Source organism: Myotis yumanensis, unplaced genomic scaffold (assembly GCF_028538775.1).
Source record: "Myotis yumanensis isolate MYYU_CA2020_CCGP unplaced genomic scaffold, mMyoYum1.0.hap1 SCAF_1, whole genome shotgun sequence".
NCBI lineage: Eukaryota > Metazoa > Chordata > Mammalia > Chiroptera > Vespertilionidae > Myotis > Myotis yumanensis.
This window is the reverse complement of record NW_027223752.1, coordinates 151,470,792-151,495,178: the sequence shown is the minus strand read 5'-3', so window position 1 is coordinate 151,495,178 and position 24,387 is coordinate 151,470,792. Positions and strand designations below refer to the sequence as shown.

Genomic DNA, 24,387 nt, shown 5'->3' with positions numbered 1-24,387 from the left:
TGCTGATCCTGGTGCCGGGAGGCATATTACCCTTTTACTATATAGAATAGAGGCCTGGTGCATGGGTGGGGGCCGACTGGTTTACCATGAGAGGTGTCCTGGATCAGGGTGGGCGTCCCCACTGGGGTGCCTGCCCAGCCTGGGTGACGGGCTGAGGGCCGTTTTCCGGCTGGTGGGTGACTGAAGCTCCCAACCACTCCTTTTTTCTTTTCTTTTTTTATATTCTGGGCCAGCTTTAGCTCTGAGGCTTCGGCTGCTGAAAGCAGGTTTCTAGCCTATACCTTCTGTATTTGATACAATGTTGCGGTCGGCTGCCTGATGTCCGCTGACTGAAAGCCGGTTTCTGGGGTTTTGTTTAGCTTCTATATTTGCAACATAGATGCTTAGAGTTGCAGCTCAGAGGCCGGCAAGTAAGGCGGGGAATGTTGGAGTCTGCAGTCGCTGGAGCAAGCAAGCCTCATGTTTTCTTCCAGCTGCCTGGCTGCTGGCCGCCATCTTGGCTGACAGTTAATTTGCATAAGGATATGCTGATTAGGCAATGGGAAGGGTAGCTGTCCTATGCTAATTACCATGTTTCTCTTTTTTTTTAAATATATATTTTATTGATTTTTTACAGAGAGGAAGGGAGAGAGATAGAGAGTTAGAAACAGCGATGAGGGAGAAACATCGATCAGCTGCTTCCTGCACATCTCCTACTGGGGATGTGCCCGCAACCAAGGTACATGCCCTTGACCGGAATCCAACCTGGGACCTTTCAGTCTGCAGGCCGATGCTCTATTCACTGAGCCAAACCGGTTTCGGCACCATGTTTCTTTTTTATTAGTGTAGATTGTCTTTGAATATTTAAGTTAATAACTTAAATCTGATGTTTTGAATATTTAAGTTAAAGATATGGCTAGAGATTATATACTTGTCATATGAACATAAGTATATAATCAATACAACAGAAATTATGAGGACTTTCTAATGACAGGAAGATAATAGCATCAACCTAAGAATCCCTAAACTTCAGAAAGCTGATAAGATCAAAACTGATAATATCAAATTCAGACAGATGTAGAAGAGGAATACTATGCAAACATGAATTAGGGGAGCTCCAGTCTAGCAGCAGACACAGACAGTGTTAATCTAAGAGGATCCTTTTAACCTTTTATTATAGAGATTATCTAACCAGAAGCAGAAGATAGAATATTGTATTGATCCTCCATAGTTCATCATCCAGGCTCACAATTTTCTTTTTTTTCCTATATCACTACTCTTTTTTTTTTTTCTTTCTATCCACCTGTATCCCCTCTATGGTCTCTTCCATTGCCACACAAACTCTCACATTACACAAATCACCACAATGTTGTCAATGTTCATGGGTTTTCTCTATTATTTTTTCCTTTTTCACTTCACCCCTGCACCACACCCAACACCATCAACACAACCAACAGACAAGTACCATATGATTTCCCTCAGATGTGGCATTTAATGAACAAGCTGAACTACCAAGCAAAATAGAGACAGAATTATAGAGATCAGTCTATTTCTTTTTAAAAATCCTATCAGACGCCAAAACCAGTTTGGCTCAGTGGATAGAGCATCGGCCTGCGGACTGAAAGGTCCCAGGTTCGATTCTGGTCAAGGGCATGTACCTTGGTTGCGGGCACATCCCCAGTGGGAGATGTGCAGGAGGCAGCTGATCGATGTTTCTCTCTCATCGATGTTTCTAACTCTCTATCTCTCTCCCTTCCTCTCTGTAAAAAATCAATAAAATATATTAAAAAAAAAAATCCTATCAGAGATCCATAAACCTCAGCAGATCAAACCAGGTTCCTTAATCAATGTTTCAAGCCTTGACCCCTGTACTAAGGTCACCTGTACTTTTTATTTCTTTCTCCCTTCTTGCTTTCATAGACAATATCTTCAGCCATATACTCATAAGCCATGAGTGATACGGACCACCTTTGGAGATAGCTGGTCTGGTACATTTTATGTTGATTCTTATTGGTGCTACATTGAGTGTATGACCGTTATGTTCTGAATTTGGGGGCGCCTTTACCCTTTGGATGTTGACCAACTTTCTGTGTCTTGTTTTTCTCTTATAATGCAAATGCTTTTTACAAGCAATAGTTTATCAATTATTGGCCTTTAAAAAATAATAATAGTTTCCTATTCCATAGAGACCTAACCTATGGAAGTCTCCGGAAGTTCTTTTCACTGGCTTACTCAACTATATACTTTGAAGTCTTGAAAAATCTAGAGCTATCTTCTTGCTAATTTTGACTCCTCAGCTCATCATTGTGTTGTTCAAGTATGTGGGTTTGAATCCCAAGACCACCAGTGATATAAAAGCATTTAATTGTATCCTAACAATAGTTAACCTGAAATATTTTCAATGTACACAAACACAGGCACCATCATATCAAATAATAGCCTCCACAGACTAATTATATTCAGAAAGACAAGATTCTCCTTCATGAAGAAAATCAAAACCATGTGAAATTAGGTGCTAACATATTATCACAGATTAGATGACAAGTTCTGGAAGAAAATGAGTTCAGTGAGAGTTCCAACAGTGAGCGTACGCTTCATGGAGAAGGAAAGATTGGGAGCCAGGTCTGAATAGATGAAGCATTAGTCACCGGGAACAGAACCTGAAAAGACAGAATAGACAGCAAGAGTAAAGGTGGAGAGTTGCTGAAATCATCCCAGTTATTGGCCAGAGTTAAAATCCAATGGACAGGATACGAAAACCTATGTTCACACAATGACTTGTATACTCAGGATCATAGTACAATTATGAATAGCCTAAAAGTGAAAGCAACACAAAGGTGCCTCAACTGATGAATGGATAAAGGATTGAGCAGCACAATGAAATATTGTTCAGCAATAAAAATAAATGAATAAAATATTTATATATGTTATAATGTGGATGAACCTTTAAAATGTGACATCAAATGAAAAGAGCCCATCACAAAGAACTGCAATTTGTGTGATTACATATATATATATGAAATATATACATATGTGATTACATATATATATATATATATATATACATATACATATAATATTCAGAATAAGCAAATCAATGGAGACAGAAATTCGGCTGATTGTTGCCTGGTGCAGGGCAAGATGATAAGCTGGTGGCAACTGCTAAGAGGTGTATAGTTGGTGTTTGGAGAGATAAAAATATTCTATAATTGATTGAGGTGACAGATGCACAAATATATATGTTTCAAAATATTAAATCATACAATTTAAATTTGCCAATTATATGTGGCTATGTGAATTGTATCGATACAGTTTTTTTTAAATATTAGTAGGAGATCTAGATTTAATGTTCTTAATTGACTGTTGTGGTTATACATATTACAATGATCTGAATATATCCAAGCTTTCATTTCTAAGTGAGTGAGAATGAAGGACACGCCTACTTCTATTGGTTACTATAACGACCTCCTGTACAACTTATTCTGAAATCTATGGAATATGGATTCACCAAAGTGAAGATAAGACATAAAACAATTTTCTGGAACATTTCCTTCAGCACTATCCTCTTATTTGATCTGGCTGCCTCATCAAGATAATGGAAATATCACTGAAAATATTGTTTTGTAGGGGAAGAAAAGCCTTTTGCCTTCTATGAAGAATGATGCATAATTGTGAATATTCCTAAGGGTAAATATTATAATAAAAGAGCATAAAATACAAATGGCAGAATAAAAGCCAGGGTTTAAGAAATAAGTGCACTATAAAGATAATAAAATTATAATAAATTAATCACAATGAAAATACAAAAGAAAGCTGCCCATGAATAGTTGTATCCTAAAACACTTCATATTATTTAACCAGCTATAGATGAACGATGACATGTTAAATTTCATACATACTTGACTTCTGCTTTCATCTAATTCCTTCTGCAACTCTTGTATTTGATATTCTGAACACATACAATGATGTGGTTCAACCTTCAGTGAATCCTCTGTCATAGATAGTTTCCTTTGGGTATCAGCCAGTTCTCCTTGAAGTTGTCTCAGTTTTCTTTGGGTATCAACCAGTTCTCCTTGAAGTTGTCTCAGTTTTCTTTGGGTATCAGCCAGTTCTCCTTGAAGCTGTCTCACGACTGCCTAGTAAGTAAGATATTTCTGTCACTGATTTTATAAATCACATTATTATTAAATTATGTTAATGATAGATAAATCCACATACAGGATTGGGCAAAAGGAGGTTTACAGTTTTGAGAAGGTTACTTACTACTTAGAATATTCCTCTCCATATGAAACAACTATAAATTTACTTTTGCCCACCCTAGATGTATTTTGCTAGAGTCATATATTATTAACATAAAATGTAACTTTCAAAGTATCATTACCTGACTCAATTCACCTTCTTTTCCTCATATGGACAGGTTCTTGTTTGCTAAATCAGGTAAAAGTCACAGAAAATGTAATCCTCCTGCCTAATCAGTATTAGGTTGCTTAGACAGCTGACTCAGCCCCACTCTCAATCCCTCCTCCACCCCTCATGAATCTCAAAGCTTTACAATCTACTGACATCGCAAAGAAAAATGGGTATGTAAGTGGATCCAGTGGTAGTAACTTCAATATTATGAAACATTTTCTCTCTTTATTTCTTTCTAACCAGAGGTTTCAATTAATTTCAGAGTTCCTGGAACTTTCAATCCCCTGCTCAAATCCTTCCAATAGGTTCCTATCTGAAAAGAAAAGTGAAGTCATTCCAAGGGTCTTTAAGACCCTAGGTAGCCTGGCCTTGACCTCCCTCCCTGCTACACATAAATCCTGCCACCCCTCAGTAGTCTGAAATGGAGATCCAATGCCAAATTAGTAAATCACAGAGACCTACAATGCTCTCTGTCTTGGACAAACAGCTCCAAATGATAGTAATTAGGCCTTAACTTGAGAAATAAGACCACATTATTTGTAAAAATATTCAAACAAAATTGTAAATCGTATTTGAAAGTGTATTCAGGTATGCATTTGCTAAAACTCATCACATTTGTTTCAAGTTATGATTGAATGAAAATTAGATGCCTTTAAAAGATCAAGAGGTCATATGAACATATTACTTGAGACTAAATATTTCCAAATTTAATTCAAATTGGCATGAATAAAACTAGCATGTCAACCTAAATGGACAAGGAGCCAGGGGAGGAAAGGTACTATGACATACGACATCTACACTTCAGTTCATATGGGAAATCTGAACTTGATTGTCAAGAAAACCCACTTAATTAAATCTTAATTTAAAAATACTCATTTGAGGCAAGAACATTTCCATTTACCTGCTTCCTAACAATATTAAAATTCGGTGACAGAAAGACTAAAATTATTATTCTATCAATATAAGACTTCAGTATTATCAACCTACATCTATTACCAATCTGGAACTTAACCTCTTAAAATTTCATGGGCAACACAATGTCTCTACTCAAACAAAGCACTTCTCAGGTCTAATGTTCATTTGATGGATAGAATGTCTACTTCTAAGATGATAGAACAAACTGCTTTATAATCTATACATTTTTAATATTCACCTGGATTCAACATTTAGCCATCCTCAAATATTGCTATGAATTCTCTTTGAGGAAATTTGAAAATATTTATCTGTCTGGATACTTACATCACTTTCTGCTTTATCATTTTCATACTGAAGTCTGCTTTCTTTTAAAAGATGGCATTCGTGGATTAATTCCTCACATGTTTCATTCAGCCTAAGACCTTGCTTTTTACTGTTGGCTGGCAATATTTTTATGGTATCCACAATCTGATCTTGAATTCTAATGACTGTCTCTCCTTTCTTCTCAGATTTGTAGTGAGCCCGTTCCAGTTGCTGTTGAAGCAACTTATTTTCACGCTGCAGGTGAGATAGCCTCTCCTGTAAAGATTCCTGCTTTCCAATGTCTGCATTCACTTTCCCTTGTTCCTTTTGAGACACATTTTCAATTTCCTTCTTTTGACACTGCGTTTGGCTTTGGTCTCTTTCTCCATCTTCTAAAACTACTGCCCTTTCTCTGAGAGCATCTCTTGTGTGATGCAACTCAATTTCTAGGCGATTGACTTTATTTTTCAATATAGAAAATTCTTGAGAAAAAATCTCCATTATGTCACGTTTTAGATTAGACATATCAGATTTATTTTTGTCCTGGGAACAAATCAGTTCTTCTTTTTCTTTCTTGAAATCAACTTGTAGATCTCCTTTTGAAGTCTGACAGTGCTCATGATCCTGTACAACAGTAGCCCGTCTAGACCTGTGTGAGTCCCCTTCTGCTTCCAGTCTTCTTCTGTTTTGTTGTTCATCCTCCAGTTTAGAGCTTAGCATTGTAAGCTCAGCTCTCAGAACTTCAAGCTGTGCATTGGGTTGAAATAGTGTTTCTGTTATTGTCTTCTGAAGATGGTCAATCTTTTCTTTGACAGTCACAATGTCCACTGAATCATTTTTTCCCTCCATTTCCGGGTTCTGATTTTTCACTGTGTCTAGTTCCAGTGTTAGCTTGGCAATTTTATTCTTCAACCTGCGATTTTCACGTAACAGTCGTTGTTCTTTTTCATCACTATCAGAAACCTAAGTAAAACCAAGGAGACTTTAGCGAACTCATTGAAATGCTATATCATGATAGCCTCTGAAATAAAGAAAACTTTATGTTTTTAAGTGTAGCTAGAGTTATTCATCTTTTACCTTATAAAAAGGTTCCAATAGGTGGATATCCCTCATAAAAATATAGAATTGCACCAAACCTCTAACTTGGTACAAGCCTACATTCTCCAAAGTTCAAAAATTTAATGTAAGTTGATGGATTTTTTAAAATGAAATGCAAACCACAAGGTACTTTCTAAGAATCTCAGAATTGGAAAGGGCTTTTTCTGAATCACTACCAACCCAGGATACATTAAGTAAAAGATGAATAACTCTAACTACACTTAAAAATTGAGCTTATAGACTGAACTTACAGCTACCTCACAGTGAGAGTATTAACCCTGCATATACTGGGAGAAACTAAATTTCCTAAAAAATATTTTTCAAAGATTATCTCATAGATAGTCTACTTTTTTAGTACTTTCAGTCATAAAAATTACCTCTACTAATAACTGATCATCTAGGCATTGTCCTAAACTCTTCTACATCCATCAATGAACCCATTCGTTAACACAATCTGGAATGGAGGGGTTAAAAAGATAAGCAACTTCTGGATTTTCCCCAGGTCTCCAGACTCAAAAATTGTTGCTCTTATGAGCTCTTTCTATCCCCTTTGGCTTGCAAAGGTGTTTGGTCAGAATTCCATCTTGTAATATAGTGGCATTCTGTTCTTGAGAAAGTCGTCTCTGAGTGTAATTTAGTTCTTCAACAACCTAGGGACATGTTTCATTGAGTTTTTGATCTCATACCTTTAACAAAAAGTTCAAAGCTTAAGAACAGCTCCTTAAAAAACTGTTAAAAAGAAGTAGCATTTTTAAGCATAAGGATCTTTCATCTTCATGAAAAACTCAAATTTTAACTTAAGGGATAGCTAAATTTGTCATAGAGCAAAAATGCAGTATTGTGAAAGAGAATTTATTTATGAACTTTTGAGTAATTCCATCACAGTGTCAAAGCAATTTATCCTGTATGTTAACATTTTTTAAACCCAAAATTAACATTGATGTGAATGGTTAAACTTAATTTATTGTCCCTTTCTTCATTTAGAAAACATATACAGAGTATCTACTACCTGCCAAGGATAGTAATAAATTAATAATTTTAGTCATAAATGTCACAGTTCATTTTTTGAATGAGATAACATTTTGGGCTTGTTTAAAATGTCTTAATGTACATTAAATAAAAAAGATACAATTATTGATAAAATACTGTTAGATATAGGAAATTTTTACCAAAGATAAATTTACCTTATTCCTTCTTACTGTCTTCAATGCCATCACTTGTGTTCTAGTGGTGTTTTCAACTTTGGGGCTCATTTCAACATTTTTAATAGATTGCTTTTCTTTTTTCCTTGTCTGCCCTGTATTCTTTTTACTTAACAGATCAGCTTTTTGTCTCTTCTCTTCTTCTTCTAGTGAGATCAATCTGCAGTTAAACACAATCAAAGCTCTGATCAACATAAAATGTACTGTTATATTTATATGATATCTTATGTAAACCTCATGGTAACCACAAAACATAAATCTCCAGCAGATTCACAAAAGATAAAGAGCAGGAATCCAAAGCCCATTACGGAAAATCTACAATTCAAAAAGGAAGGCAGCAAGAGATAAAGAATGTAACAATGGAACTACAAAACAGCCAGAGAACAACAAGATAGCATTAGTAATCCTTTACCTGTCAATAATTTCTTTGTAAATGGATTGAATTTTCCAATCAAAAGGCCTGGAACGACCAGGGGTGGAGAACACACAATATGGCAGGCAGACGCTGTGTTGTAGAAATGTGCACCTGAAACCTGTAGTCTTTTGATAACCAGAGTCACCTCAATAAATTCAATGAAAAGGAAAAGAGGCATACAGTGTTTGATGGATTAAGTAATAAGACCCCACTACTTGTTGCCTTCAAGAGACTCCAATCATTTTCTTAACTTTCAAAAAAAAAAATCCTCACCAGGGGATGTGCTCAAGGATTTTAGAGAGAGGGGAATGGATAGAGATACAGACAGACAGATAGAGAAACATCAATGTGAGAGAGAACATCAGTTGGTTTCTTCTCCTATGTACCCAAACCAGAGATGGAATCCACAATCTAGGTATATGCCTTAACCTGGAATCAAACCTACAACCTTTCGGTATATTGGATGGTGCTCCAACCAAGAAAGCCACACTAGCCAGGATTCAAGTCATTATTAAAGACTAAAAGCTAAGAGAGAGAAAAGATATCCCTTGCAAGGGCAAACCAAAGAGAATTCGTAGATATACTTATATTAGACAAAACAGAATTTAAGCCACAAACTGTAACAAGGCACAAGCAAGGCCTTCACATAACAATAAGGGGATCACTTCATAACATATATAACAATTGTAAATAGGTATGCACCCAACATTTGTTCCCCTAAAAATATTAAACAAATTTTAACAGAACTAAAAGGTTTAAATATCCAACAACACAATAATAGCAGGGAGCATCAATACCCCACTTTCAGCAATGATTTGATCATCTAGACACACTATCAACAAGGATATGTTAAACTTGAACCAAACATTAGAACAAGTGGACCTAATGGACATTTAGAGAGCAGTCATACATTTTTTTTGAGAAATAGTGGGATGCTTTTTATTTGTTTTTTTAATTCATTAAGGTATTACAGGTGTGTCCTTATCCCTACATTACCCCCCATCCCCCCACTCATGCCCTCACCCCCCTGTTGTCTGTATCCATTGCTTAGGCCTATATGCTAGCATATAATCCTTTGGTTGATCTCTCCCCCTTACCCCCACCCTCCCCTACCTTCCCTTTGAGTTTTGACGGTCTGATTGATGCTTCTCTGTCTCTGGATCTGTTTTTGTTCATTAGTTTATGTTGTTCATTATATTCCACAAATGAGTGAGATCATGTGATAGTTATCTGGCTTATTCCACTCTGCATAATCATACATTTTTTACACCACCTCAAAGAGATAGCTATACTCCCATGTATATGGCAGCCTTATTCACAATAGCCAAGATATATGAACTAAGTGTTCACCAATAGATGAACAGATAAAGATATGTGGTATGTATGAATGTTTGTAGGTATGTGTATACTATGCATATAATTACGTGTGTCTATGTATACACACACACACACACATACATACATAGACAATAGATTTTTCTCTTGCATGAGAAAGAAATAGAATGATAGAGACTGGCTATTGTTATAAGAAATGTTAATCACGCTCTATTAACCATGATTATTTTGTTCTGATTAAAGAAAGAATGTTCTGATCTGGCTGGGTGCTCTCCCCACACCTCTGGGACATGGAAGTTTACCTGGAAATGTGGTCCATCTTCCTTAACTCCCTAATATCATGGAAAGATTAATTACCTTGTTGGAGCAACACTGGAGTCCCAGAGGTGCCCACACTTTGCAACCTCTCAGCTTGCATTGCCTGTGATCTGTAAACAATATACCCGTCTATTTCCTTTTGCCTATTTTCCCATGCCTGTAATACCCGTTTTTGTTACTTTTACATAACCATTCTTATTTCATTTGCCTACTTCCCCATGTCATCTTTATCATTCTACCCCATCTAAGCAGCCACTTTATTGGGGTCGGGGGTGGATGGTGTGCAGAGCAAATATTCTTGGATGACTTGCTGCTCTCCCATACTGCCAGCATTGTTGGAATCAATGCTCATACAGGAATCAAACCTGTCTCTGCTTCATTGGCTCAAGTAGTGACAGGCAGACTGGACTTCCTTGTTGTCAGGTTTCACTACCAATCGTGCCCACATAGGTGAACCTTGAGAGCATTAGACTAGTAAACATAAGTCAGACAATGACAAATACTGCATGATCTCTCTTGCATGTGGAATCTAAAGTACCTAAACTCACAAAATCAGAGAGTACAGTGGTGGTAGCCAGAGGCTGAGGGTATGAGTAAAGGCGAGGAGATTTTGGTCAAAGGTACAAACTTCAGTTATAAGTCGATCACTTGTGGGGGTCTGATGTACAGCATGGTGATTATAGTTAACAATACTGTACTATGTGCTCGATGGTTGCTAAATGATTAGATCTAAATGTTCTCATCACTAAAAGAGAATTGGTAATTATGTGCTGTAATGGAAATGTGAACAAACCCTCCTGTGCTGATCACTTACCACCATAAAAGCGTATCAAATGAACACACTATATACCTTCAAAATATGCAAGGTTACATGTCAATTATGACTCAATAAAGTTCGGGGAAAAATAGAAATTTGAAATTTGAAAAAGTAAACTATCCACATGGCAATCTACACTAATTAAAGAGAAATAAGTAAATTGGTTGTCACTCTGTCATGCCCACTCACCAATCAGGATGAGTATGCAAATTAACCCAACAAAGATTCCACGTTAATTTGCATATGCAGGTGCAGAGCGAAAACAGAAGGCTCAGGCCTGAGTGTAGATTGAGGACAACTGAAGACTGAAGCCTGAAGAGGCTTGGCTTCTCCGCTGTGGCCAGAGTGGAGAAGCCTAGCCTCAAGGCTTGGCTTCTCTGCTGCAGCCAGACCAAAGGCCTGGGTCCCAGGTGCTGAGGGAAAAGTGGTGCTGGCAGTCAGGGAAAGGAAGGCCTATTGTGTGAATCTTCATGAAACTGGCCTCTAGTGTATATATATATATATATATATATATGCATTAATATATAGAGATATATCTAGAAAATGGCAGCAAACCAATTACTTATGATTTTCTTAGGAAGTAAAATATTTGGTAACTTTTGTATACTCTAGTGTAGGATCTAGTCCTATATAATCAAAGCCTAATATGCAAATTGACCAAATTCGAGAATAACTGGTTGCTATGATGCACAGTGACCACCATTAGGCTGATGCTCAATGCAGGAGCTTCCCCCTGGTGGTCAGTGCCTTCCCACAGGGAGAGCATTGCTCAGTGAGAAGCCAGGCTCACAGCTGGTGAGCAGAGAGGCAGTGGCTGGAGCCTCTCCAGCCTGTGCAGCAGTGCTAAGGAGCAGAGAGCCAAGCAGTAAGGAGCAGCCAGCACACGGGCAGTAAGGAGCTAGGAGTCCCAGACTGTGAGAGGATGCAAGCCAGACTGAGGGAAACCCACCCCCCTGCCCCAGAGCATGAATTTCATACACTAGGCCTCTAGTATTATATACATAATGACCTACTGTATGTTTTGTATACATAATAACATATAATAAATGCCCTTAGACTGTGTATGTGTGTGTTTATACTAGTTATGTTTTTATGAAAGATCTAGCCCTGGAAGTGAAGTTATTGGGATAAAGGAATGACATACATGACATTTTGAAAAAAGCTCAATTACCCTTTGAAAAAGATGTGCTAATTTCACCTACCAATAGTGCATGTGGATGCCTTTTCCTCCAATGGGAAAATTCTGGTTTTATTTGTTAAATACAATAATTAGTTATTATAAGTTCAAAAAAATGGTATCTCATTTTTTGTTGATTAGCATTTTCTAATTAGAAAGCAAGGGTCAATCTGGTATAAATTCAAAATTTTTAATCATGAATATTAGCTCAACTTGGAATTTGTTTGATAGGAAAAGAATAATTACCTACTGTTAAATACTGCTATAGGCTTACCTCTCAGAATCATCATTCTCCACAATAGGAAACTGGTGCTTATGACTTTGTTCACTCTTGCTTATCTGTCTCCCTCCAGCACGGTCAGTGTCATCATTAGCCCCGTCACACATGTTTCCTGACTCTTCCCTTTTACTATTTTTCTGCTCCTTCTTTTCTTCAACCTTTGATGAAAGTTTGATATTAAGGATATTGCTATTACCTTATTCATTAAGAACACTGTGTTTTCATTACCTTTTTCATGTGGCTTTATGACTTAGTTTTGCTGTTACCTTATTCATTAAATAGACTGTGTTTTCATTAATTTTATCATTTGACTGCTGGGTATCAGTTTCTTGACTGTTGCCTTGATGTCTCAATCCATTTCTGTCACTGTCATCATCAGCACCATCCGATATGTTTCCTGATACTTCCTTTATACTGCTTCTCTGCTTCTTTTCTCCTTCAACCTTTGATGCATGTTTGATAGTAAAGATATTGTTATTACCTTATTCATCAAAAGATAGTGTTTTCATTAATTTAATGATATTAATGAAACTGCTATGACTTGAATCAATGAAAATATTTTGAGTGTTTTATTTGATCATAAAAGGTCATTGAAATTGCGCTAATTCTGCTTTGTTTCTGCTTCTATATAGAAGCCAAATTTTCCAAGACTTCTAAGAGTGATTTCTTAATTTTGTGCTCCTATTCACACAAAATCCACCCTTTGCTACCTAATATTCCCCATACTCACCCCATCCCATTTATCTCACAGAGACAATAAAATCAATGACAAAAAAATGCAAATATCCTTCTTTTTCTTTCCCACCTCTGACTTGCATTACACAGACTTAGAGGATGTGACAGTGTGCCTCAGTAACAAATAGGAAGCTTTCCTCTTTCTTCACGAAGCTATTGTTTCCTATATTGCCTTTTACATTTTCCAAGGTCTTTAAAGGTACCAAAAAGTGTGGCATTTATAAAATATATGAGCCTAAGTTTACTACAATATAGGAGCATTGTGAAGCCAATGAATTGTTAGTTAAAGTACAATTTGAGAAAGTGTGTAATGCTCCCCTAATGTCACACTGCCAAGTCTTCGTCTTTAGGGCCTGATGAATTCTGCTGGCCTTACATTAATGACTCTCTGAGATGCCCCCCAACCATAAGGTTCATGGGTACCCAGTGGGTGATCACTGCTATTTGCATAGCCTGTGACTTTTGCTGAGTGGCCTCACACCCAGAACTGAAGCTGAGTTGGAGTCTGTATCAACATGGGAAGCACCATTCACACCTACCTGGTGACTCACTTACCTCATGGGACTCACATACCAAAGGGAGCTCTTTCAGTGATTGACCCCAACACAAAGCTGGTAGGCAGAGGTGAGACTCAGAGTGACTTGGGCTTGTTCTTAGCTGCCTCACAGGCTCGGTGCTGCTGGAAGGAGGCATTGCTGTGCAGCTTGGCCCCTCGCTGGTGCACCTAGGCCTAGCAGAGGCAGTCACAAACACTGCATCTCGTTGTAGCTCCACACAGGTTACCCAGCGGAAGTCACAGGCAGAGACTGACATTGACTTATAACAGAGTGCTCTAGCAAGAGGCTCCAGTGGGGAGCTACAGAACATGAATCAATGACTCCACAATCAGACACCCAAATGAAGATCTCGACAGGTACCACAGCATACTGGAGTGTATTAATTGACATGGGGTCAGCCTTCACATAGCATCTCATACACTGCGGTCAGCCAGCGTGAGCATCAACCCCATCCACAAATACGTCAGCATTAAGACTCTACAAAGGAGGGCACACACACAAGTGACATTCCTGGAGTACCCAGCTCTGGTGATCTGAAAGAATGATGCCAATGAGCCTGACAAAACACCGAACACATAAGTCCATTTTACTAAGACTGGGAGACATAGTAGATCAATCCAATTCATAGAAACAAATACAAAGAGGCAGCTTAAATGGGGAGAAGAAGAACGATGCCAAAATGAAAACACACACAAAAACAATACAAAACAAAACAATACAGGATAAATCCCCAAAAATAAAGAGCTAAATGTCATGCTGCGACTCCTTAAAACAGTTCCTCATGTTGTGGTGACCCCCAACCATTAAATTATTTTTGTTTATACTTCATAACTGTAATTTGCTACTGTTCTAAAGTGTAATATAAATATCTGACATGCAGGATGTATTTTCAGGGTTACAAATTTAACATAATTAAAGCGTAGTGATTAATCACAAAAACAATATGTAATTATATGTGTGTTATCCGATGGTCTTAGGTGATTCCTGTGAAAGGGGCGTTTGACCCCCAAAGCGGTCGCAACTGACAGGTTGGCGACCCACGTGTTGAGTACCACTGGCCTAGAGGCTTTTTCAGTCATGGGACGGCCCCTAGAGGTAAAAACAGATAATGGGCCTGCCTATACTAGCTTCTCCTTTCAGCAGTTTTGCAAGCAATACCAAATAATACATAATACAGGAATTCCCTTTAATCCTCAGGGAAAGGCAATTGTAGAAAGAGCTAATCAAACCTTAAAAACTCAGTTACAAAAACAGAAAGGGGGAGAGGGGTATTATCCTACTTCACAGAATCAGTTAAATCATGCCCTTTACACTTTAAATTTTGACGATAGGGTCACACAGCAGCCGAGAGGAGGCATCAACCTCCTGGTCCCGTGGCATCTGCCGATATGGCACGATGGAAGGATTTACAAACCGGGCAGTGGAGAGAGCCAGACCCAGTAATAATATGGGGAAGAGGCCATGTTTGTATCTTTCCAGCAGGTGCTTCTAACTCCATCTGGGTGCCAGAGCAAGCGGTGTGTCACGACCATGGATCCTGGGAGAACAACTCATCCCACCATTCAAGAAGCTGAAGATCACACCTCTGGTGATGATGCCAGCTCAGCCACAGGCCCCAAAGAAGGAGAATAGCAGAAGGCAGCTTGCTAAGGCCACCCAAGAAGCTAGTGTCCCTACATTGGGTCAACTGAAGAAGCTGACCACCGATACTCAGCAAGTGGTGAAAGAAGAGGAGGTTCAGGTAACACCCTCCAACCTTTTTGTTGCTATGCTGGCGCTTGTCAGCTGTCAGGTAGGTATGGCTGCAGCTGACACTTACTGGACTTATGTTCCAGACACCCCTATGGTCAATCCAGCCTCCTGGACCGGAGAATCAGTGCCAGCATTTACTGACAACACTAATATGGTCCGGGGTATCTCCAACAAGCATATAACTCCTTCTTCCCAAGGTGATTATACTTATAATGGTTTTAGTGGGGAGCTCCCTATTTATTTATCTAAAAGGGGGACTTCAGGATGTTTGCAGCTTGGCCAAGAAAATAAGATGTCTTATGGATGCACAAACATTGCTAACATTGCAGGCTCTTGGGATATGGCAAAATATATTCAGACAGTTACTAAACTTGGATTTCCTAAGGCCACACGATGGCTGTCTGATAAGCACCCCCTGCCCCCCTCCTGCCCTAATAGCACCACTACTGAGTTCGGAGCATGTCCTCAATGGCAAGATTGTGCCAGTCCTGTACCACTGAGACATATTATTTCTGGCTCTGGCTTGTATGTATTGGATTGGTCCCACAGGCTTGATGCTAAGTATCCCCATCATGAGCCTATGTCACCAGGAGGTTTTGTAAGTAATGACCTGACCATGAAAACAGGAAATTTACAGAAAGATCTGTGGCTTTTAGCTGCTGCCCTTGACTTTCTTAATTTTACTGGCTCTTTCTTCGCTAATACTAAAGGAGCTGTTCATCGAGCCCTTGCTATGGCTATGAGCTTGTGGCCAGCCCCCATATGTATTGGTAACTGGAAATGTGAACATCAACAGATTGGACACACATTATGCTGTCCAATGCCATCACTGTAACATTACCAGCTGTGTTTCTAGGCATAACCTGAAGGAGGACATATTAATTTTAAAGCAGACTTCTTTTATTACGTTTCCTACCAACAGGAAAATGGTATCATGATGCGGGCCCTCAGGCATTGCAGGAATTACACTATTGTCCCAGGAAAAGCATGCTTTGGGACTTATTATTTTTGATATTGTTACCCTAGTTACTGTTATTGCATCTGCTATAACTGCTTCTCTTGCATTGACCCAAAGCATCCAGAATGCGAAGCTGTCAATGAATTGGCTCAGAACACCTCAACTACATTTCAGGATCAAGAAGATATAGAAACAAGGCCAGAAACAAACCTAAATGCTTTGGAAGCTGAGCTGTAGTAATAGGACTAGGTAATCAATTAGAAAGTATCGAGATTAGATAGCAGCTTCAATGTCTTGCTGCTTTTACATATATTTGTGTGACTTCAGCCCGCTATAACAGTTCTCTATGGGATTCAAATAAAATCAAGATGCACCTACAGTGAATATGGTCTCATAATAATATCAGTATAGACCTAGTGCGGCAAGCCAAACATGTGCAAATCATTCAAAATAGTCATGATGATATTATATCTCCAGCAAAACTAGCAAAAGAATTGCTGGATGATTTAAAAGAATTTAATCTATGGAATATGTTAAAAAACACGACCTGGTACCTAATTGGATTCCTTTGTGTACTACTAATCTTATCCTGCCTTTTTTCAGTCATCAGCAAGCTCCTGTGATCTCAAGTCTGAAGTCTCCAAGTAGATGTCCACAAGATACATTTAAAAATAAAAATGGGGGAGATGTAGAGGGCCCCTGGGAAGGCACATGGGCATTTATACTTAATAACTGCCAGCTGAACCCAAGGTGACAGGCAGAGCCAGGTCCTGGATACACATCTTACCAAAAAGGCACAAGTGTTAGCTTGACTTTCATCTTTGCCCAGGTGTCTGGGAGTGGGTTTTGTTATGTAAATCCAGTCTAACACCAGGAATGAATAGGACTCTGGCCCACCCAAGCCCCTTTATCTTGAATTTTAGTGAAACCTACTGGTATTTGGGGTATAAAATAAACACACTGCTTTGGTGCTGGGTCCCTGTCTGTCCCTCAGAAGAGGACGGTGGTCCCACCCGGTCCCAGCTTTTTCCTTCCAGCTTTGAGTCTTGTCTCTTTCTTTCATTTCTCAAATCCCCAGCAGCCTCTACTCAAATAACCAGACCACTCTCTTTCCAAGCTGCACACAGAAAAGAGAGACCCCTCCACACTAATATGAGGAGACAGGAGAAGATTTGACTTTGGGTGGTGGGCACATGGTCCTATATGCAGATTTCGTAAATTAGAAATCCACACACAAGAAACCTATGTGCTCATATTGTCTAATGTCACCCCAATGAAATTTAAATAAATAAATAAATGAATGAATGAATAAATAAATAAAATGCAAACCACAAAAAAGCTGGGAAAGCTATATTTATGTCAGACAAAATAGAAGTTAAATGTAAGGCTATAAAAAGAGACAAAGAAGGTCATTACATAACGATATGGAACCAATCCAACAAGAAGAAATAACCTTTATGAACATATATGCACTCACAAGAGGAGCACTACAATATATAAAGCAAATATCTATACAATCATAGTTAGGAAGTACAGTACCCCTTTGACATTGATAGATCTTTCAAAAAAAAAAAAAAAGCAAGAAGGTAAATGTATATATTTTTAAAGCTCCAAACAAAACTCAAATGAATTTCGTTGATACGTTCAGAGCATTATTAACCTAAAAATGCAGGGTATAAATTTTCTTAAAGTGCACATGGAAAAGTTTTCTAGGTAGGCCACATGTAAGGCTATAAAATAAGTCTCAGTAAATTTCAGAAGACTCCAATCATTCCTCACATCTTCTCCAACCACAGTGGTGTCAAACTAGAAATCAATTACACACAAACACATGAAGGGTAAATAAGCTGCTACTAAACAGTGAATGGGTTAACAATGAGATCAAGGCAAAAATCAAAAAATACCTTGAAACAAATGAAATGGGAACACGATAATTCAAAATCTATGGGACAACGTGGAAGCTGTCCTAAGAGGGAAATTCACAGGCCTACCTCAAGAACGAAAAAAAGTCACAAATGAACAATGTAACCTTTACCAGAAGACATGTTTTAAATGAGCCTATTGGATTGCTTTAAAAGGTGTGTAATATGATCTTAATTTTGTTGATTGATAATGACAGTATTCTTATCTTAGTGATTAGACTTCACCAAACATAAAATATACCATTTTAAAGTATAAAATTCTGTATCATTTGGCACATGTACCATGTTGTGCAGTGATCGCCTCTATTTAGTTCCAAAACCTTTCACCAATCCAGAAGGGAACCTTATTCCCATGAAATAGGAACTCCCATTCCCCCTACCCAGTCTCTGGCAAACACTTGTCTGATTTCTGTCTCTATTGACTCACTTATTGTGGAAATTGCATATAAAAGGAACAATGCAATAAAGTAAATACATTTTCTCCTTTGGACAGTGGGGCTCAGTGGATGGAGCATCGTCCCATCCACTGAAGGGTCATAGGTTCAATTTCCAGTCAGGGCATATATAGAGGTGGTCAGATCAATCCCTGTCAGAGACCATCCTCCTTGCAGGTGGCTTCCAATCAATGTCTTTCTCTCTCATCAATGTCTCTCTCTCTCTCTCTCTCTCTCTCTCTCTCTCTATATATATATATATATATATATTTTTATTCAAAAATAAAACATTTCCCAATTTGAGGATTTAACTATAAAAAGACTAATTTTGAATTACAAACATAAAACAATGATAAGTAGGCCACTAGGAAATTTTATGAGCAAGTGTTACACAAAATTCAATTGAGTACAAGAAAGTTAATGTTACAGGAGACCACTTTACCTTGAAGACTACATTGTCTGATGTAGGACATGCAACAGCAATGCGACGTTTGCTGTACAATCCACAGCTCCAAAGAGGGAATCCATGTCTTTAAAAAAGGCAACAAAATTTTCAGTGAAATATCAGCTTTCTGTATATCAAATAAAGATTCTTGATATAATTAACTCTAGACCTATGTTTAAAAAAAGCTTTTAGTTTTTTATTTCTGTTGTCACCTCTCCCAGCCTATGAACTATTTCATGAACACACTCTGACTAGGATTAATTTGTTTTCACCACTTACTGGTTGACATAATTTTTATTTCCTGAACTGGAACACATATGATGACGTAAATCAAGGCAGGAAGATACATTGTTCCTTCCTCATCATCTGTCCCTGGTTCAAAGACTAATTGATTTCTGTCAAAAATGACAGTCTTGCTTTTTTTACATGCAAACCACTTATTAAGGAGATCCCACTCCTTCCTTTTGTCCTCAAAACACACAGTAATTTCCCTGAAATTCTGGGAAGTTAAATGTCCAAATGTCAAAGAACAAATGCATATTTTATTACCCTATGTAACTACATATATGTGTATATATATATATACATGTATATATATAGTTATATACATATAACTATATATATATTTATTGACATGTGCTGACCTACTGTATGTTTTATACACATATTAACATAAAATAAATGTCCTTAAACTCCATATGTGTATTTTTATACAAGTCATGTTTTCATGTAGAATCTAGTTCTGGAACTGAAGCTATTGTGAAATGAATGACATACTTGAATTTTTGAAACAAGTTCAATTACCCTTCTAAAAAGATGTGCTAATTTCATCTACCAATAGTGCAGGAAAATGCCTTTTTCCTCTCATGGGACAATTCTGGCTTTTATTTTTTACAGACAATAATTATCATTATAACTTGAAAAAATGGTATCTCATTGTTGATATGCATTTGTTTCTGATCCGCAAGCAAGGTTCTATCTAGTAAAAATGTAAATTTGCTAATCATGAATATTAGCTCAAATTGGAATTGGTTTTATAGGAAAAGAATAATTACCTACTGCTAAATACTGCTATAGGCTTACCTATCAGTATTTACATTCTCCTTAATAGGAACCTGCTTCTTCTCACTTTGTTCCATGTTGCCTTTCTTCCTCACACCAACACTGTCACTGTTGTCTTCAGCGCCATCATGCATGTTACCTGACACTTCCCTTTTACTACTTGTCTTCTTCTCTTGTTCTTCAACCTTTGATGAAAGTTTGATATTGTTATTACCTTATTCAATAAAGGAGTGAGTTTTCATTAATTTTGTCATTTGGCTTTTATCATTTCAGTTTGTTATTACCTTATTCATTAAAATGACTGCATTTTCATTAATGGTATCATTTGGCTGCTGGTTATCAGTTTGTTCCCTGTTGCTGTGCTGACTCAATCCATCATTGTTACTATCACCACCAGCACCATCATACATGTTTGCTGACTCTTCCCTTTTTCTACTTTTCGTTTTCTTTTTTTCTTTAACCTTTAATGAATATTTGATATTAAGGATATTGTTGTCACCTTATTCATTAAAACAAGTCTGTTTTTATTGATTTTGTCATTTGGATTTATCAGTTGTGTTTGTTATTACCTTATCCACTAAGAAGGCTGTGTTTTCATTAATTTTATCATTTGGAAGCTGGGAATCAGTTTGTTCACTGTTGATTTGCTGTCTCAATCCACTTCTGTCATTGTCATCATTAGCACCATCATACATGTTTTCTGACACGTCCCTTTTACTGTTTGCCTGCTTATTTTTTTCTTCAACCTTGAAGTTTGATATTATGGTTATCATTATTACCTTATTCATTCAAAAGTTATATTTTCATTAATTTTATTACAGTAACTAAATTGCTATGACTCGAATCAATAAAAACATTTTGAATGTTTAATTTTATCATAACAGGTCATTGAAATTATAAATTCTGCTTCATTTCTGTTTCTGTATAGGAGCCCGATTTTCCAAGATTTCTAAAGGAGCTTTCTTAATTTTGTGCTCCTATTCACATTATATCCACTCTTTGCTGCCTAACATTTTCGCTCCTCATCCCCATCCCATTTATCTATCAGAGACAATGAAATAAAAAGACAAGCATGCAAAATTTCCCACTTTTGTCTTTCCTAGCTGTTCTTGCCTGACACAGATAGATTTAGAGCATGTGACATTGTGCCACAGTAACAAATAGGAAGGTTTCCTCTTTTTTCAAGAAGCTATTGTTTCCCACATTGCCTTACATTTATTTCAAGGTCTTTAAAGGTATCAAAAGTGATGGCATTTATAAAATATATGTATCAACATATGTCAACAATCCAGCAGAGTGATGCCAATGAATTTTTACTTAAAATACAATTTTGGAAAGTTAGTAATGCTCTCCTAATTCACAAAGCTAGTCTTGGTCTTTGGGGCCTACTGAATTCTGCTGGCCTTGCAGTATTGACTTTTTGATGTGCCTCCCAACCATAAGGTCCTTGGGTACCCAGTTTGTGACAGCTGCTATTTGCATAGCCTGGGACTTTTGCTGGGTGGCCCCAGAGCCAGAAATGAAGCTGAGGTTTAATCTGTATCAACATAGTAAACACCATTCACACCTACCTGGTGACTCACTTACCTCATGGGACTCACATACCAATGGGAGCTCTTTCAGTGATTGACCCCAATAGAAAGCTAGTAGGCAGAGGTGGATCTCAGAGAGATTTGGGCTTTGTTCTTAGCTGCCTCCAGGGCTTGGTGCTGGTGGAAGGAGGCATTGCTGTACAGCGTGGCCCCTCCCTGGTGCACCTAGGCCTAGCAGAGGCAGTCACAAACACTGCATTGCTTTGTAGCTCCACACAGGTCTCCCAGGGAAAATCACAGACAAAGACTGACATTGATTTACAACAGAGTGCCCACCACCACCATCTCAAGGGGTTCCAGTGGGGAGTTACAGAACATGAAGCAATTACTCCACAATCAGTACACCCAAATGAAGATCGCAAAAGGCACCACAACATACTGGAGTGTATTACTTGACATGGTGTCAGCCTTCACATAGCATCTCATACACTGGGGTCAGCCAGCGTGAGCATCAACCCCATCCACAAATAGGCCAGCATCAAGACTCTACAAAAGGAGAGCTCACATAACACACACAAGTGACATTCCTGGAGCACCCACTCTGATGGTCAGAAAGATTGTGCCAATGAGCTTGACAAGACAACTAACACATAAGTCCATTGTTCTAAGACTGGAAGGCATAGTAGATCTACCCATATTCCTAGAAAGAAATACAGAGAAAAAGCTTAAATGAGAAGAATACAAGAGATGCCCCAAATGAAACACACACACACACACACACACACACACACACACACACACAAAACAAACAAACAAACAAACAAACAAACAAAAAACCATAGCATAAATCCCCTGAAAAAAGAGCTAAATGAAATGGAGGGGAGAAATGCACCAGATTCAAGGTTGAAGAATACGGTTACAAAGATGCTAAAGGAATATACTGAGAACTTCGACAATGTCAAAACAAGTAAAAAAGGATAAATGAATCATAAAATATCCACTCAGAAATGAAGAGTACAATACTTGAAATGAACAATACAAAAGAAGGAATCAACAGCAGATAAGATGAAGTATATATTCGAATCTTTCACTTATAAGACAGGTAGCAGGAAACACCGAATTAGAGCAAATATATATATATTTGCAAGCAAAGGCTTGCCTATCAGTAGTATATATATATACACTTTCTTTAATGAGAGTAGTTTAAGGGACTTCTGGGATAACAGAAATCATAGCCACATCCACATTAGAGGGGTACCAGAAGGAGAAGTTTGAGAGCAAAAATTAAGAATCTATTTAAAGAAATAAAATGACTGAGACATCCCTGACCTGGGCAAGAAAAATACATAGAAGTGCACAAAAAGGGAGTCTCAAACAAGATGAACTGAAAGAGGCGTAGACCAAGCCACTTCATAATTAAAATGGCAAAAGTTAAACACAAAGAGAGGATCTTAGAAGCAGAAATAAAAAACAAATAGTTACCTACAAGGGAGACCCAATAAGTCTGTTAGATGCTTTTTCAACAGACACATTTCAGACTGGTAAGGATTAGTACAAAATATTCAAAGTGATGAAAAAGAAGGACCTGCATCCAAGACTACTCCACATGGCAAAGCTGTCATTTAATATTGAAAAAGAGATAAAGAACTTTCTAGGTAACCTAAAGGAGTTGATAACACAAAAAGAAGACAGTATTAGAGGAATTATTAAAGAGATTTATATAAAAAGTAAAACTAAGAGGCAGTAGACTTAATTATAAAGAACAAAATAGCAATAAGCAAGTAGCTATCAATAATCCCTCTAAATGTACATATCTTTTTTAAATATAGATTTTATTGATTTTTTACAGAGAGGAAAGGAGAGAGATAGAGAGTTAGAAACTGCGATGAGAGAGAAACATATATCAGCCACCTCCTGCACACCTCTTACTGGGAATTTGCCCGCAACCAAGGTACATGCCCTTGACCGGAATTGAACCTGGGACCTTTCAGTCTGCAGGCCGATGCTCTCTCCACTGAACCAAACTGGTTATGGCAAATGTATATATCTTAAAAGCTCCAATCAAAAGACATAGAGTAGATAGGTGGATAAGAAAACAAATTCCCCACATGTGCGGTCTTCCAGAGAACAACATCAGCAAAACATACATACATACTGATAGTAAAAGGATAGAAAAAGATATTTTCTGAAAATACAAACCAAAAAGGCCCGATCTGGTGGCTCAACTGGCTAGTGTTGTCCCTAGACAGCAAGTTTGCTGGTTCAAACTCTCATTAGGACATATACAAGAAGCAAGCAATGAATGCATAAGTAAGTGGAACAACAAATCAATGGTTGTCTCTCTTTCTATCTCTCTCTCTGTCTGTCTCTTTCTCTTTTTCTCTCTAAAAATCAATTAGTAAAAATTCAACTGAAAAGATGTTCACCCGGCCAGTGTTGCTCACTGGTCAAGTGTTTACAAAGGAAACAAGAGGTGACAGTCTGATATCTGGTAAGGGCACATGGGGGCATGCAGAAAGCAAAGGATGGATATTTCTCTCTCATCAATGTTTTTATCTGTATATCCCTCTCCCTTCCTCTCCCTGAAATAAATAAAAATATAAAAATGAAATCAATAAAACATATTTTTAAAAAACTTAAAATGCAAACAACGAGGGGTTGTGGGAAGAAAGGGGTCCTAATATGAGGTGACAGGAGAAGAGTTGAATTTGGGTGGTGGGCACATGGTCCTATTCACAGAT

At 37.7% G+C, this 24,387-nt stretch overlaps 1 protein-coding gene across 1 annotated transcript in view; it reads right to left on the bottom strand.

Annotated features, from left to right (window-relative positions):
• Positions 1-24,387, bottom strand: part of LOC139020176 (ankyrin repeat domain-containing protein 26-like) — a 114,383-nt gene that overhangs the window by 9,220 nt on the left and 80,776 nt on the right. Inside the window, exons 14-23 of the mRNA XM_070429947.1 lie at positions 22,247-22,346; positions 20,684-20,860; positions 20,399-20,575; positions 20,136-20,299; positions 19,050-19,137; positions 12,516-12,692; positions 12,244-12,407; positions 7,890-8,067; positions 5,629-6,570; positions 3,879-4,115 (exon numbers count right to left, since the gene is read on the bottom strand). Coding sequence (XP_070286048.1) covers positions 3,879-4,115; positions 5,629-6,570; positions 7,890-8,067; positions 12,244-12,407; positions 12,516-12,692; positions 19,050-19,137; positions 20,136-20,299; positions 20,399-20,575; positions 20,684-20,860; positions 22,247-22,346 — 2,404 coding nt within the window. The remainder of the gene's footprint in view (positions 1-3,878; positions 4,116-5,628; positions 6,571-7,889; positions 8,068-12,243; positions 12,408-12,515; positions 12,693-19,049; positions 19,138-20,135; positions 20,300-20,398; positions 20,576-20,683; positions 20,861-22,246; positions 22,347-24,387) is intronic.